This window comes from Oncorhynchus mykiss, chromosome 28 (assembly GCF_057628025.1).
Source record: "Oncorhynchus mykiss isolate SJ-2025 chromosome 28, ASM5762802v1, whole genome shotgun sequence".
Lineage (NCBI taxonomy): Eukaryota > Metazoa > Chordata > Actinopteri > Salmoniformes > Salmonidae > Oncorhynchus > Oncorhynchus mykiss.
Window position 1 is genome coordinate 11,174,951 of NC_143049.1, and position 17,094 is coordinate 11,192,044.

The 17,094-nt window shown below is 41.9% G+C and overlaps 1 protein-coding gene across 1 annotated transcript; it reads right to left on the bottom strand.

Annotated features, from left to right (window-relative positions):
* Positions 1–43: 43 nt before the first annotated feature.
* LOC110508492 (calsequestrin-1) lies at positions 44–16,272 on the bottom strand. Its single transcript, XM_036966100.2, has 11 exons — positions 15,994–16,272; positions 5,159–5,252; positions 4,564–4,664; positions 4,291–4,402; positions 4,042–4,115; positions 3,804–3,934; positions 2,447–2,492; positions 1,645–1,699; positions 1,420–1,520; positions 1,230–1,304; positions 44–1,106 (listed from the first exon to the last, which is right to left on the bottom strand). The coding sequence occupies exons 1-11, from the start codon at positions 16,228–16,230 to the stop codon at positions 837–839; spliced, it is 1,296 nt and encodes a 431-aa protein (XP_036821995.2). The 5' UTR covers positions 16,231–16,272; the 3' UTR covers positions 44–836.
* Between the last annotated feature and the right edge of the window lie 822 nt (positions 16,273–17,094).

Consider the following 17,094-nt stretch of genomic DNA (forward strand, 5'->3'; position numbering starts at 1 on the left):
ACACAAGAGCACACATGCGCACAAGAATCCAGAACACCAGTCATTTTTGTATATTTTTCCAAGCTGTCATTTATTTTAAGACTTTACAGTATGTTTAAGTTTTCTTGTTTAAAAAAATAGAATACTGTTGTTGTTATATTTCTTTATCAGTAGAAAACATCCATGTGATTTACAGCACTTTTCAGTGCACAAGAAGAAAAAAAGCTAACCGCCCTTTTCAAGTAAAGTTACAATAATTTAACTGAGTAGGCTGGTATGACCTTTGACCTGCAGGAAAAGCCGGCTTGCACCCTTGGATTTTACAAGTTGGGAGAGGGGCGAACATTTATTCCAGAGAAATAAAACAAAAATAAAATACATCCAAACAACAAGTTTACAGATGGCCTTAGACTTAAAATGCAGAGTTAACCCTTCTATTTGTCTGAAATATAAAATCAGAAGCATTAGGTGTTTTTAGGGTAAGTGCTAGTGAATATCCAATAATTCAGTTGTGAAAATATTATTTTCTAAATCAATGTTTTATGTTTTCCCTTTTCATATTGTACTGATGGCAAAGTTACAGGTGTGAATAAAAAATTGACTGGGACTTTGAGAAAGTACTGTATTTTATGAATTCAAAGCAAAGGGAGTTTAGGATAGCTTGGGAAATAGAACAATCTTTTTGAAAGATGCTCTGAGTGAGGATGTTGAAAACATGAAGATGTCCATAAGAGCTGACAGATTTAACCTAATGACTTATTTCAACAGAGAACAAGGAAGATTTGAGGAAGGTGATGATGTTGATTGGCCAGATTATGATATATTGGCCAGATTTATACATTGATGACATCAACAATTTACTCATCATCATCATCATCATCATCGTCATCGTCGTCATCCTCGTCGTCGTCATCATCATCATCATCGTCATCATCGTCGTCGTCATCGTCATCGTCATCATCATCATCGTCATCATCATCATCATCATCATCATCATCGTCATCATCATCGTCGTCATCATCATCTGGATCAATTTCATCGGACAGAACATCTTCGATCCATTCCTCAAGCTCATCTGCGCTTGGCAGGTCGTCATCATCGTCGATTTCCATCCATACACTGTCAGCCTATAGAGAGAGACACAAAGTAATTTGGTTCCAAAAATAGACTATTGGATTTTTTTTAAAGCTAGTGGAACCACATGGCTCCTCGTACATGACAATTTGGATCATAACAGGAACGTTACTCACATCTTCAACATCCACAACACCAATCTGGGGAGAGCCCAGGTCAATTCCAAAGGTCTTCTCCCAGTATGGGACAAGCTTAAAGAGGGAGGAAAATATTTCAGGAAGAAAGCAACAGCAATTAGAATCTCATATCTTTGGATAGATGGATCTTATTGTATTGATAAGTGACCAACCATGACCATGATCTTACCAGGGGGAAATCATCTGGGTCAATCCAGACAATGCTGAGGTTGGGATTATCATTGTGCTCCTCTGCTACTTCCTTCAGGATTTCCAGAAACTCAAAACCGTCTGGGAAGTCAAAGGTCAAGGGTTAAATGCACATTAAGCCTTGTGAAACCCCTCTTGCTGAAAATGGTTCATTCCTCCCCTACCCAGTCCTATTGACTCATTAGTTGCTCCTTTGGTTCTGTACCTGGGTCATCCTCCTCTGCGAATGCAATGATGTGCTCGCCATCGATGTCGTCCTCCTAAGAAAAGTATGCAAAGGGAGATGGGGAATATAGAATGCATCGAGCTGAATCCACCGAGCTGTCTGTTTAAACTACTAGCACACAGCTCGGACACCCATGCATACCCCCACAAGACATGCACACCCCACAAAACAGAGGTCTCTTCACAATCCCCAAGTCCAGAAAAGACTATGGGAGGTGCACAGTACTACATACAGCCATGACTACATGGAACTCTATTCCACATCAGATAACTGATGAAAGCAGTATAATCAGATTTAAAAATCAAGATTAAAAATATACCTTATGGAACAGCGGGAACTGTGAAGAGACAAACACGAAGGTACAGACACACGCATACACACACAAGCGCTAGCACACGCACTTTACACACACATACAGTACATTGTAATATTGTTGTATGGTGGTATTATACTATTTGTATTGTAGATATGTAGTGGTGTAATAATGTTATATGATGTACTGATTTATATGTAATGTAAGTACCTTAATATGTTTGGACCCCAGGAAGAATGCTAATGAGGATCAATGATAAATGCATATAGACTACCCACTGGCCACAGATGGAAACAACACTGATTCAACCTGTTTGTGCCCAGTGAGTACCTACAAGTGTATTTCCATCAGTATCTGCACATTTAGGCCACATAAATACTTAGCTTAGCTTATCAATTACAATTGGGGAGGTATGCTTCCATTTTGTTTTGTAGGGTGATTTTTATGGGAATAGTTTGTATAGCTTACCCAGATCTCATACATGTTATCTGGTTCCATCTTCCTCATGGTTGGTCTGCAAAGAAATAGGATGCAATCTATTTTTTTATTGTTCATTGAGGAAGTTTACACTTTTGAAATTTGGGATTCTATTACTTTGCATATTTTCTAAGTTTTCCTTTTCTGCAATGTACATGATTTCCAGTGCTCTATTTGTGACACACAAGTTGTGAATGGGTTGGTGGTCGCTAGACTTGTTGCTGAACGTTATGGATTATTCTCCTATCGTTTGGTAATGATTGACGCCAGAGCTACTGAAGGTACAAGGACCGAGGACACACTGTGATTCTGTAGCAGCTGGCAAAGTCACTGTCTTTTGTTTTGACTTCGTACAAACCTCTCGGGTTGATGTTTAGATAACATTTAGTATTGTCTCCAAGAGGCCCGTTAGACATTTGTGCTGGAGGTGTCTCTCAGTTGCAACTGTTGATTTTGATTGATATTATCAACGACTGCTCGCCTTTTGGTTCACCTAAAAATTCTCTTTACACCTAGTTATAGGGCCTGTGGTTTTTACAGGTCAAATCACACAACCAGGATAAAATGCTTGGCTCTCCTCATCATACACTATATATTCAAAAGGAAGTGGACACCCCTTCAAATGAGTGGATTCGGCAATTTCAGCCACACCCGTTGCTGACAGGTGAACAAAATCGAGTACACAGCCATGCAATGTCTGATGGACTAATCTGGGTTTGGCGGATGCCAGGAGAACGCTACCTGCCCCAATGCATAGTTCCAACTGTATAATTTGGTGGAGGAATAATGGTCTGGGGCTGTTTTTTATTGTTCGGACTAGGCCCCTTAGTTGCAGTGAAGGGAAATCTTTACGATACAGCATACAATGAATGACATTCTAGATCATTCTGTGTTTCCAACTTTGTGGCAAAAGTTTGGGGAAGGCGTTTTCCTGTTTCAGCATGACAATGCCCCAATGCACAAAGCGAGGTCCATACAGAAATGGTTTGTCGAGATCAGTGTGGAAGAACTTGACTGGCCTGCACAGAGCCCTGACCGCAACTCCTTCCAACACCTTTGGGATGTATCGGAAAGCCGACTACGAGCCAGGCCTAATCGACCAACATCAGTGCCCAACCTCACTAATGCTCTAGCGGCAGAATGGAAGCAAGTCCCTGCAGCAATGTTCCAACATCTAGTGGAAAGCCTTCCCATAAGAGTGGAGGCTGTTATAGCAGCAAAGGGGGGGACCAACTCCATATGAATGCCCATGATTCTGGAATGAGATGTTTGACGAGCAGGTGTCCACACACATCTGGTCAAGTAGTGTATATTGTGCCATTCTGGCCACCGTGTTCATGAATCCCACCTGTCGTGATCCTCAATGTATGCAACAAGTTCCTCCTCTGTGTAGGGTTTTCCAGGGATGACTATGGGTTCATCTATGAAGGGCTCATAGAAGTCCACTTCATTCACCTTCAGGCCCAGATCTTTGGCAACCTGGAACACAGAGGATTGGTCAGAAAGAGCAATGGGTTACTTTTTGAGTGGAGTGCAGCTCCGTTGTAATTTTTAGGATGTAGTTGTTAGTGGGTAAGGTTGTTCACCTTGGGAGTGAATGTAGCAAAGAACTTGATGTGTGGATGGAACTCCTCAGCCGCGTCCACATAGGCCAAATAATCTGAAATGTTACAGGCACCTGTTAAGACCCTATTCAATATCTTGATAATTCCAATATTTAGTTGACAAATACATTGTTTTCTCCATAAAATATTATACACATGAGCAGACTTATACCGTACAGTAAAAACATGTGCGAAATTACAATGTCAAAGGAATAGATTATAGATTCTTACGTTCGGACTTTTCACTCTTAAAGTAGCCCACCAGTTTGATGTCCTCCTCATTGTTGTGGAAACCTTTAACTTCTCCATCTTTCTCAATGATCTCAACGGGGTCTTCAAGAACCTAGAACAGAGTAAAAGGGAGATGCATGGTGGAGGGAGATAATGGTGAGGGGAAAGAGAAATAAACAGTACAGGATATATCAGAAGTGGACAAATAGTCAGTTTCTACAAGTTGCAGCTAGGTAAAAGAGGGCATCACTGGGTGACATTATTCTCACGTACATCAAATATGAACTCCACAATTGTGTCTGCAGCAAGCTCCCCATCGTACTCAATGATCTCGTCCTCGGTGAAGATATAGATGCTGTCAACCTCCTCCAGTCCTGAGGAGAAAACAGAAGTTCAACTCAGGGGTTACATATACCCTTAAATCCACTAGAGGTCAGGCTTTCTTATGGGCTGCCTTAGCACAGTGACACAAGGGGTGCATCTCAAGGGGTGCATCTCAATAGTCTTGTGGCTTAAATTTGTTGTTTCCTTTCCTTCATCATCACGGAGATTAAATAATTAAAAAGGTGATGTCTCGGTGGGTGATAGACGTCCACCATATTCCTTTCTCTTAAAGTATGTTTCCTGATCGGTGCAGATGAAGGAGGCAAGACGCAGAGAGGAATCCACTTATGACTATTGAGATGCATCCAGTGAGACAGGTCAGGTAGTTTAGTTTATTAGGTAGTTTTGTCCACCTGGTCAGTGGTGATGCTTAGATGGATTGTGTTGAAAGATGGTAACATTTCATCATAACTGACCTCAGAACTTTAAATGGTCAAACCAATCTTGAATAAAGGTAATAGTGTCCATTTCAGTGTGTATTTACCTAGTTTCTTAGCAACAATACTGCCCTTCTTTTCATCAACAAGGCAGAATCCAATTTCCTCATCGTCAAGGTCGTCAAGGACCTGAGCTGCAAGCTGTGAAATAAGATAATATGTCATATAACTGAAGACACACAGTGGCACCCTTAAGCCTGAGCAGGAATATCTTCTGTGTCATGTGTGGACAACTTATAAGGACTTATGGGGAGTTTGTTTTCAATGATTATTTATCAGTGTTCTGTAAGGACATGTATATATGCGTTCACTTCCACGCCCTCAGTTTTGTGGGTTTGCTGGAGGGATAGGTGTTGTACTCAGTTTACTGTGTACACACTAAAGTAAACAAAAATGTTGCTGTCTTCTCTTATGTCTTGTCTTATTTCACACATATTTCCCTCCAGTTCCACCACCATAAAAGCCTGGGACTCAGAGCGCTGTCCGTGCACTTTCTAAATCTGTGTGAAACTTGACCGTTATGTCTGACAACCAGTTCAACCAATGATGTTGCCACATCTGTGGCATGCATACAGAGGGGGCGGGATAACAGTTCTGCAGACTGTGTTGGGGTAACTTGGTGTTCGGATAGCAACAGGTGCAACCCTGCTTTCACAGATCTCTCCTCACACTTCATAAAGGAGGTGCAGGCACCCAAACACACACCCAAACACACACACACACACACACATATTATGTACCTGTTTTGATATTATATTAAAGATATTATGTGTCTTTAGTTCTGAGTAAATAGAAAACAGTGGCCTGAATATCAGAGCTGAATTCTTATACAGTGTTATAATAGTATAATAGCAGACTGTCCCGGGAAAGTTGACTTTCAGTATCCACACTATTTACTTCTCAGATTAAAATGTTTTACCCTGTAGACACGTCCCACTGGGCACAAACTGGTTGAATCAACGTTGTTCCTATGTCATTTCAACAGAATGAACATATCTCATGACGTTGAATCAACGTGGAAAAGTCATCAACCTTTCACCCAACCGTTGACCTAAATCCAATGACATGGTTCGATTTTTGTTGTTGATTTCACATTAGTTGACCACTCAAATCAAAATTAAATCAAAACTAGACATTGAACTGACGTCTCTGCCCAGTGGGTTATCTGTCCATATTTGTCATGGGGAGGGGTATTCAAATGAAGAGGTCCTAAGGGGGTCAGGCCCTAGATATGCCTGATAAACAGATTGAGGGCTAAACTCAGCTAATGGCTTTTAGCCAAACAGATTACTACAGCTATATAAGGTTGCTGTGTGGGGCCATGAGTTGACAAGAGGACAGATTTCTTGCCTGACTGCAAGGGGAGAGTTCGCTTTATGACAAATCAGGGAAGGGGTCTAAAAGAGCTGACATGCTCTCTCTCCTCTTCTATTCCCGTTGACTGACCTAGAGTACACCCTCTCTCTCAGCAATAGACCAAAACAGAGTGCACAGCACATTAGTTTTACAGAATGTCATGACACTACTATCTAGCCTACAACACTATTCCCCATAGAGGGGAATCAGGGCAAAAGATCCCAGGCCCAGCTAACAATGTTCTATCTACCCTATACATATAAAAGATACACAGCATACTAGTGCTCAAACCAACAGCAATCCGAGTTGACTCTAGATGCTCCAGATTGAGTAAGTACTCTGTAAGAAGCAACACAGCAGTATACAGTACATTTGGAAAGTATTCAGATCCCTTGACTTTTTCCACATTTTGTTACTTTACAGCCTTATTCTAAAATTGATTCAATTGCTTTTTTCCCTCATCAATCTAGACACAATACCCCATGATGGGAAAGCAAAAACAGGATTAGAAATGTTTGCAAATGTATTAAAAGAACAACTGAAATAGCACATTCACATAAGTATTCAGACCCTTTACTCAGTACTTCGTTGGCAGCGATTACAGCTTCGAGTCTTCTTGGGTATGATGCTACAAGCTTGGCACACCTGTATTTGGGGAGTTTCTCCCATTAATCTGCAGATCTCCTCAAGCTCTGTCAGGTTGGATGGGGTGCGCCACTGCACAACTATTTTCAAGTCTCTACAGAGATGTTCGGTCGGGTTCAAGTCCGGGCTCTGGCTGGGCCACACAAAGACATTCAGAGACTTGTCCCAAATAAAGTCCTGCGTTGTCTTGGCTGTGTGCTTAGTGTAGTTGTCCTGTTTGAAGGTGAACCTTTGCCCCAGTTTGAGGTCATGAGTGCTCTGGAGCAGGTTTTCATCAAGGAGCTCTTTGTATTTGGCTCCGTGCATCTTTCTCTCGATCCTGAATAGTCTCCCAGTCCCTGCCGCGGAAAAACATCCCCACAGCATGATGCTGACACCACCTGCTTCAACGTAGGGATGGTGCCAGGTTTCCTCCAGACGTGACACTTGGCATTCAGGCCAAAGAGATCAATCTTGGTTACATCAGACAAGAGAATCTTGTTTCTCATGGTCTGAGAGTCCTTTAGGTACCTTTTGGCAAAGTCAAAGCGGGTTGTTGTGTGCCTTTTACTGAGGAGTGGCTTCCGTCTGGCCACTCTAACATAGAGGTCTGATTGGTGGAATGCTGCAGAGATGGTTATCCTTCTGGAAGGTTCTCCCATCTCCACAGAGGAACTCTGGAGCTCTGTCAGAGTGACCATCAGGTTCTTGGTCACCTCCCTGACCAAGGCCCTTTGCCCCCGAATGCTCAGTTTGGCTGGGTGGCCAGCTCTAGGAAGAGTCTTGGTGGTTCCAAACTTCTTCCATTTAAGAATGATGGAGGCCATTGTGTTCTTGGGGACCTTCAATGCTGCAGACATTTTTTGGTACACTTCCCCAGATCTGTGCCTCGACACAATCCGGTCTCGGGCTTTATGGATAATTCCTTCGACCTCATGGCTTGATTTTTGCTCTGACATGCACTGTCAACTGTGGGACCAAATATAGAGAGGTGTGTGCTTTTCCAAATCATGTCCAAGCAATTGAATTTACCACAGGTGGACTCCAATCAAGTTGTAGAAACATCTCAAGGATGATCAATGGAAACAGGATGCACCTGAGCTCAATTTTGAGTCTCATAGCAAAGGGTCTGAATACTTATGTAAAAACCTGTTTTCACTTTGTCAATTTCCGGTATTTAATCTATTTTAGAATAAGGCTGTAACGTAAGAAAATGTGCAAAAAGGGAAGGGGTCTGAATACTCAGAACGCACTGTAGGACGAACAAACAGCCACAACAGCAGCACTGGATAAATATAGACCCAAAGCCACACCGACCCAGGACTATTTTGGCAAGGTGCTGGTGACGCTCAAGTCTCTAGGATCTGCTGACAGTTACAGTACTGCATCTGTCAGTCAGCCAGCCCAGTTAGCCGACACCGCAGTACTGAGGCCAAATCCTGCTATACTGCCCCCAACCTTGGGCTAGGCCTCAATGTCTATAACATAAAGAGGAAAGGGGGGGGGGGGGGTGAACACGCATTCTCAGATGATGATTAACATATCATTAATCAAAACACCCTGATGAGTAGGCATATGTCTCACACGCACACGCACCTGCGTACATGCAAATACACACACCCACACATGCACGTGTTCGTTCCCTGAAGTGTTTGTTTCCAACTGTGGCACCTTGTCATGGCACCATTTCCAAAAGGTGTTTTATATCTCCATCAGACTTTGCTCTATTTGTTGACTATTCAATCTCCTGTTGATTAAATGAGTCCAAGGAAAACAAAACCATACAACTCCTTAAGAGGCAACAGTCTCAAAATAGATTCTCCACCATCAGAGCTGTGTTGTGTTTCTCTTTCGGGAATGATGGGAGTTGTAGTCCAAAGTAGTCAAATTGCAGTCCTATAAAGCCGGTCCAGTCCTGGCAGAGCTGGATTTGAGAGGATTAGCTCATTGGCCAGCATGACAAAAGAAAACGGCAGCCTCTACGGTAGGCCCTGTATGTCAGAAGTCCTAAGAGATACACTTCTTTAAGAAATGTACTGATTGCCACCAGTCAATATTTTATTTATATTTTGTTTATTTAACTAGGCAAGTCAGTTAAGAACAAATTCTTATTTACAATGGCGGCCTACCCCAGCCAAATCCTAACCCGGACGACACTGGGCCAATTGTACACAGCCCTATGGGACTCTCAATCACAGCCAACAGCCTGGAATCGAACCAGGGTGTAGTGAATTCTCTATCATTGAGATGCAGTAACTTAGACCGTTGCGCCACACGGGAGCGCCATAACAGCCTTTTCTTCTCAGTTTCACACCATCCAGGGGGCCTATGGGTCTCACTGCTGAATGAGGTAATGTTTCATGCCTTACATTCTTGACATCCGTATTGCTCAGATTAAGATTACTCCAACCTAAATTTGACTTTGCTTTTAACCCAACCCCTCTGAAAGTGGACAGAACATTAGGAACACCTTCCTAATATTGAGTTCCACCCTCTTTTGCTCTCAGAACAGCCTCAACTTGTCATGGCATGGACTCAACAAGGTGTCGAAAGCGTTCCACAGGGATGCTGACCCACATTGACTCCAATGCTTCCCACAGTTGTGTCAAGTTGGCTGGATGTCCTTTGGGTGGTGGACCATTCTTGATACACACAGAAAACTGTTGAGTGCGAAAACCCCAGTAGCGTTGCAGTTCTTGACATGCTCAAACAGGTGCGCCTGGCACCTACTACCATACCCCATTCAAAGGCACTTAAATATTTTTTGTCTTGGCCATTCACCCTGCAAATGGCAAGCTTATACAATCAATGTCTCAATTGTCTCAAGGCCTAAAATTCCTTCTTTAACCGGTCCCCTCCCCTCTCCTCTAACTGCACTTGATTGCGTTCAACTGGTCAGTCTATGTCATGGAAAATGCCAGTGTACACACATATACATAGACACTGTACATATACAGGTTTTGGAGAGGTGTGTGTGTGGGGGGGGGGGGGGTGCCACACTGGGCTTCCAGGGAGCTGTTGTTGTGGGTGGTTGGGTCAAGGTTTTGATACCAGCAACCCTACGGTTGCCAACTCACTTCATGACAGATTTTTCCCATCTGGAAATGGCAACCCTTCAGTTGCTGGTTCGCCTCTAACCGCTAGACAACCTGCCACCCACAGACATGAAGGAATGTTTTATTTATTTTACTAGGCAAGTTAGTTAAGAACAAATTCTTATTTTCAATGAAGGCCTAGGAACAGTGGGTTAACTGCTGTGCTCAGGGGCAGAACAACAGATTTTTACATTGTCAGTTCAGGGATTCGATCTTGCAACCTTTCGGTTACTTGTCCAATGCTCTAACCACTAGGCTACCCTGCCGCCCCAGGGTATATGATATATGTATATGTAGTGAGGGGCGTACTTCAAAGGACATGGTCACATAAGGAGACACAGACTCCCACTCACACACACACACACACACACACACACACACGGTCATACACACATATCAACATAGAAATATGCCCATGTACACACATCTGGGTCAACTCAACATACCAATATGTACAAAATATTCAGTCATGCACATTTCTGATAGATGTCAGATCAGCTGATGACTTGAGGTCCTGCTACTTCTGTCCGTGTCATGTTTGAGACATAGACAGTTTGACCATTCCTCAAAGACATGCCCATCCCTACCATTATCCCATTTAATCTAAGACCACAAAACCATGAGTCAGTCTTAAAACAATACATCTCAGGGACATTTCCAGCAACCAAGAGATTCCTGGCTAGAGGGCCACATGTAACAAATTTGTCCACTTTGGGGGGGACAAAGTTTAATGATGATTTTCATTATTAAGGTCCATGTCTGTTGGTTATATTTTGGTATGACAGCCATGTGTTGGAGGTAGCTAAATGTGGTTATCACTGCATTATATGTTATGACCCTTATGCGGTTAGTTGGGCCAACAGGATTGAGGGTATGAAATGTAATTTTGTATTATCAGGGAACAATCTTCTCAATCCAAGGCAATTGACATAAGGTATGAAACAATTGGAATGGGAATGACATATCTATGGGCCCACCTGGGGCAGGGGTGGGGTCAAATGTCATACATGTATTCATTTTGGGGAATTTCGAGCCAGAATGGACAGTATTGGGATTTGCTCTATTATCACATGGTACCCTAGATGATAACTACACCAAATTACACACCGAACAAGGAGAGCCATTTTTTTTTTTTTTTAGGTTTATAGAGCTGTCATAGATTTTGTCAATGATCAGTCCCAGGAGCCTATTTTCAAGATGGCCGCCATTCATTTCAACGGAAAGGAACTGCATTTTGGGGTGGCAGGTAGCCTAGTGGTTGCTGAATCTAATCCCCGAGCTGACAAGGTAAAAATCAGTTGTTCTGCCCCTGAACAAGGCAGTTAACCCACTGTTCCCTGGTAGGCCGTCATCGTAAAATAAGAGTTTGTTCTTTACTGACTTGCCTAGTTAATAAAAGGTAACATTTTGCATGGCCATAACTTAATGATTGATGTAATAAGACCAATAATGGCTTAAAATGTGTGTTACAATGAGGATGTCCCAAGTATGTCAGTTAAATGTATTTAGCAAATTATTACCAGAATAGTGGTGCCAAAAAACCTGTTAGAATTGCCGAGTTTTGTATCTGCTTAAAGTACATTAGATTAAAACACTTAGAAAATGTTCTAGAAGCATTCACTGATGTCTAATAATTAAAACAATACGCAATATGATTATATAAATTGTGCTAACATCAAGAAATATGAAGTGAAACCTACCCCGTACATTGCACCCTGATATGCATCACGTCCAGCAAAGACATACAGCTAACCCATTTTCACAAAATGTGCACCAAACAATACATAAAGCTAGGAAAAGTCTAAACAATGATGCCTAGCTATTGCTAATTTAACCATAGGGTACACATTTTCCAATATGGCCGCCAACTAGCTCCATTGGTTTAAATTAGATTGGTCTGTCATTGCCACAATTCTTTCAATAATAGGTGGAATATGGTTAATGATAATAAAAAGTATATTATAGATATGCAGATAACACAACCAATTTAGCCAGGTTTGCAAAATATATGATATTTGTAAAATATTAGCAACTGTTTTCTCAAAAGTTGCCAAAAACACTATTCATGAGATCGTTTTGGTCAGTATTTGGTTTCCTAATTTATCAATATTTTATATTAAAAAAAAATGTATATTTTACTCATAACAGGATCGTTCACTGGTTTGTAGTAATGATTATATATATATAGGGTATGAAATAATATATATATATATATATATATATATATATATACACACACACACATATACAGTACCAGTCAAAAGTTTGGACACACCTACTCTTTCAAGGCTTTTTCTTTATTTTTACATTGTAGAATAATAGTGAAGACACTAAAACTATGAAATAACACATAAGGAATCATGTAGTAACCAAATATAAAATATATTTATATTTGAGAATCTTCAAAGTAGCCACCCCTTTGCCTTGATGACAGCTTTGTACACACTAGGCATTCTCTCAACCAGCTTCACCTGGAATGCTTTTCCAACAGTCTTGAAGGAGTTCCCACGTATGCTGAGCCCTTGTTGGCTGATTTTCCTTCACTCTGTGGTCCAACTCATCCCAAACCATCTCAATTGGGTTGAGGTCAGGTGATTTTGGAGGCCAGGTCAACTCCATCACTCTCCTTCTTGGTTAAATAACCCTTACACAGCCTGGAGTTGTGTTGGGTCATTGCCTTGTTGAATAACAAATGATAGTCCCACTAAGCGCAAATGCTGTGGTAGCCATACTGGTTAAGGGTGCTTTAAATGATAAATAAATCACAGAAAGTGTCACCAGCAAAGCACCTCCACACCATCACACCTCCTCCATGCTTCACGGTGGAAACCACACATGCGGAGATCATCCGTTCACCTACTCTGGTTCTCACAAAGACATGGCGGGTTGAACCAAAAATCTCAAAATTGGACTCATCAGACCAAAGGACAGATTTTCACCTGTCTAATGTCCATTGCTCGTGTTTCTTGGCCCAAGCAAGTCTCGTCTTCTTCTTCTTAGTGTCTTTTAGTAGTGGTTTCTTTGCAGCAATTCATGGAGTCTCCTCTGAACAGTTGATGTTGAGATGTGTCTGTTACTTGAACTCCGTGATGCATTTATTTGGACTGCAATTTCTAAGGCTGGTAACTCTAATGAACTTATCATCTGCAGCAGAGGTAACTCTGGGTCTTCCTTTCCTGTGGCGGTCCTCATGAGAGCCAGTTTCATCATAGCGCTTGATGGTTTTTGCAACGGCAATTGAAGAAACTTTCAAAGTTCAAGAAATGTTCCACATTGTCTGACCTTCATGTCTTAAAGTAACGATGGACTGTCATTTTTCTTTGCTTATTTGTGGGAACTCCTTCAAGACTTTTGGAAAAGCATTCCAGGTGAAGCTGGTTGAGAGAATGCCAAGAGTGTGCATAGCTGTCATGAAGGCAAAGGGTGGCTACTTTGAATAATCTAAAACGTTAAATATATTTTGATTTGTTTAACACTTTTTGGATACTACATGATTCCATGTGTTATTTCATAGTTGTCTTCCCTATTATTCTTCAATGTAGAAAATAGTCTAAATAAAGAACCCTTGAATGAGTAGGTGTGTCCAAAGTTTTGACTGGTGCTGTATATAGTTAAATATAAAATCTATGTCTTGAATCCTGTCATATACACTGTATTCCAACATAACATTCTAACAAACTGCCGGATAAGGGCATCAACTTACATAGCTGGTGAAGTATTAAACCCTTAGGTTTACAGCCGTTTATAGATGGTGTCTTGTTACACTATTTATGCAAAACATGTATATTGTAGTATAGGGTCTACTGAAATATGCATTATTAGTGGCTGCTAAGGGTTGTCGAGGGTATCAGCAATGGCCCAATTGCTAAAAAGCTGGATTTTTTCTCATTTCTATTAAATTCATCAACCAGCCACTGAACTAATGGCTCCAAAATGATTAGTTAACATAAAGTAAGCTCCAAAAAGTATTATTTTGTGCCCAATGTAAAAGAATGGTAAATAATGTATTGTGTCATTTTGGAATCACTTTAATTGTAAATAAGAATAGAATGTGTTTGTAAACACTTCTACATTCATGTGGATGCTAATCTGATTACGGATAATCGTAAATTAATTGTGAATAATGATGAGAGAGAAAGTTACAGATGCACAAATATCCTACATTATTTACCATTCATTTCTATTGGGCACAAAATAATCTGAAACACAACTGAAACAAACAGCAAAAGCACCCTACAAATGTGTAAGCTTGATTTAGTGATTGTGTGTTATGAATATGGGGCCAAATACTTAACTTTTTACTACTTTAAAAAATATATAAAGGAATTGGTCGCAAAACTTTTGGTCCTCTAAAATGTGGAGACAATGTACAGAAAGTTCTGTAATTTCTAAACGATTCCTCTGACATGGATTAAAATACCCTCAAAATAAAGCTGACGGTCTGCACTTTAACCTCATAGTCATTGTGTCATTTCAAATCTAAAGTGCTGGAGTACAGAGCCAAAAAAAGGAGCTCACTGAATTTCATTAAATAACTTGTAAAGTTGAAGGTCAGAGAGCATCATTTTAAAATCTTGATGGTCAGGGACAGAAAAGATTCTAATCACCAATGCTCCTTTTTTTAGAGATGATTGTGTTTACCTAAATATTTGTGTTAACTTGCTGGGACAACTCAGCAAATGACAGTGCACGCCTTTTATTTTAGCTGAGTAATGCTGAGTACTATTACAGGTGGCAACTATAAAACCAATACGCTACTAGATTTTGATCTGTCATACTTTGTAACATTGTTTCAATGATGTGCCAGTCTAGGTAAATTATTAGATCTGTTAGCAAAAATGAACCAAATTCCATTTAAGATGAGATCCACCCAATAGAATGTCATTGGTGTTTGACAAAGTCATTTTCAATAAGCATGTGAACATTCCTTTATCAGCAACAATATACAAGTGTGAAAAACGTAAAAAAATATACTATTTTGGAGTAGCTATCATATATAAATTTGATCAGGGGCTTGTGGAGAACAATTTAATACCATCAAACCTTTGCCACCCTAAAGTGGATGAATGTTTCTGCAGGCCCATGGACTATATCTCGTCTGCCTCTACCCATCTACCTTGATGACTAATTCAGCATCTAAACAGCCTTTAAAATGTAATTAACTTTGTCCAAATCAATTTAATAGTCTGACCCTTGCAACTGTTGCTTCTGATCTCTTGCCTTGAACATCTTAATTTCAATCATCATCTTTGTTGTGAAAATTGTCGCAAAGGTCACATTTGAATTGTTATGCCCTTAACAACAACACTTAGTTACCTGTCAATGCTGTCTGTATCCACCTAGCCCTTATTACACACTTCTTTCACAGTCCATAATGCCTCAACGCATTGATCAATTATAGCAGAGATGGTGCATCCCTACCCAGGCACTGTGTCCCACTTCTACCTCCCAGTTACCCCTTCCCTTCCCTCTCCTCACCATCCCCCACCCAGTTGCCCGAGTCCTCCCAAACGCCTGACCCAGTCTTCCCAGCCCTCTGACCCAGTCCTCCCAGCCCCTGATCCAATCCTCCCAGCCCCCTGACCCTGTTTTCCCAGCCCCCTGGCCCTGTTTTCCCAGCCCTCTGACCAAGTCCTCCCAGCCCCTGATCCAGTCCTCCCAGTCCCCTGACCCTGTTATCCCAGTCCCCTGACCAAGTCCTCCCAGCCCTCTGACCAAGTCCTCCCAGCCCCCTGACCAAGTCCTCCCAGCCCTCTGACCAAGCCCTCCCAGCCCCCTGATCAGGTTCTCCCAGTCCCCTGACCCACCTCTAGGGCCAGCTCCTCGATCTCAAACTGTTTCTGGGAAACGGTGTCTGTTCCGGGATGCTCATGGTAGTACAGAACCATCACATCATACTTCTTCATCTCAGACTTGTAGTTCTTGGCAGTCAGCTCGATGACCCGGTCCGTGCCATCGTACTCAGGGAAGTCCAAACCCTCCTCACCCCATGACGGTCCCCCGCAAGACAGAAGGACTGCCACAACCACCCAGCTCCAATTCATGTTTCCTTACTTATTTGGGAATTAATATAGTTTCAATGAGTTAAAAAAAAGAATAAATAAATAAATAATTTGATAAAAATGAGGAAGGACGTCCAATCCCCACCACCCAGAACAGAGCAAGACCAACTCCTGAGCCCCCCTTATTAAACCCCCTGACACAGGGAGCTGGAGACAGGGCAGAGTGAGCGAGAGGGGGTGGGCTTAATTCTGGATGTAGGTGTGTGTGTGTGTGTGTGTGTGTGTGTGTGTGTGTGTGTGTGTGTGAAATAAGGTGGGAGGGGATTAGAGCGGCTGCTGAGGTGACAGGGCTGACGAGAGTAAGGGACCGATCCTACACGCGTGCATGAGTGTGTGTGCGTGTGCCTGCATCTGCGTGTTTGTGTGGCAGGTTAAAAGTAGGTGGCATAAGAGAGGAGGAACAGCCCCCCCCCCCCCCCCCCCCCTTCTTCAATAAAGAAGAGGATTGTGAAAGATGGAGCGTTTGAAATAGAAAGAAGTGATTGAATGACAGTCCACTACCTAGAGGGAGACAAATGAAGAGAGACTAGGAATGATGGGCAGGGGGATGGTCAGAGATAGTCCTGGAGATCAGAGACACTTTTCCCATATTTAGTTAAGATGGGCTCCGATCCTGGCTAAAAATAATAGATGTAGGACGATGAGGGACATGTTGGCAGGGGTGCTGGTATCCAGTTTGCTTCTCTTGGCACTGGCCCGGCACTACAATGTGGCACTAGGATACACAGGGACAGGGGTTTAGAGGTAAGGGTGACGCTTCTGGTTTGGTGTCACTTGACATAAAATACGTAGGTCAGTTAGCCTGCCCTGGGGGCTAATCAGTCTTGACTCCGTGATAACCAACAG

Coding starts and splice junctions, on each gene's coding strand:
- LOC110508492 (XM_036966100.2), bottom strand. CDS start 16,230: ATGAATTGGAGCTGGGTGGTTGTGGCAGTCCTTCTGTCTTGCGGGGGA. Junction 1,700..2,446: donor ATAACATGTATGAGATCTGG/GTAAGCTATACA, acceptor TACTTTTCTTAG/GAGGACGACATCGATGGCGA. Junction 1,521..1,644: donor CGCAGAGGAGGATGACCCAG/GTACAGAACCAA, acceptor TTGACTTCCCAG/ACGGTTTTGAGTTTCTGGAA.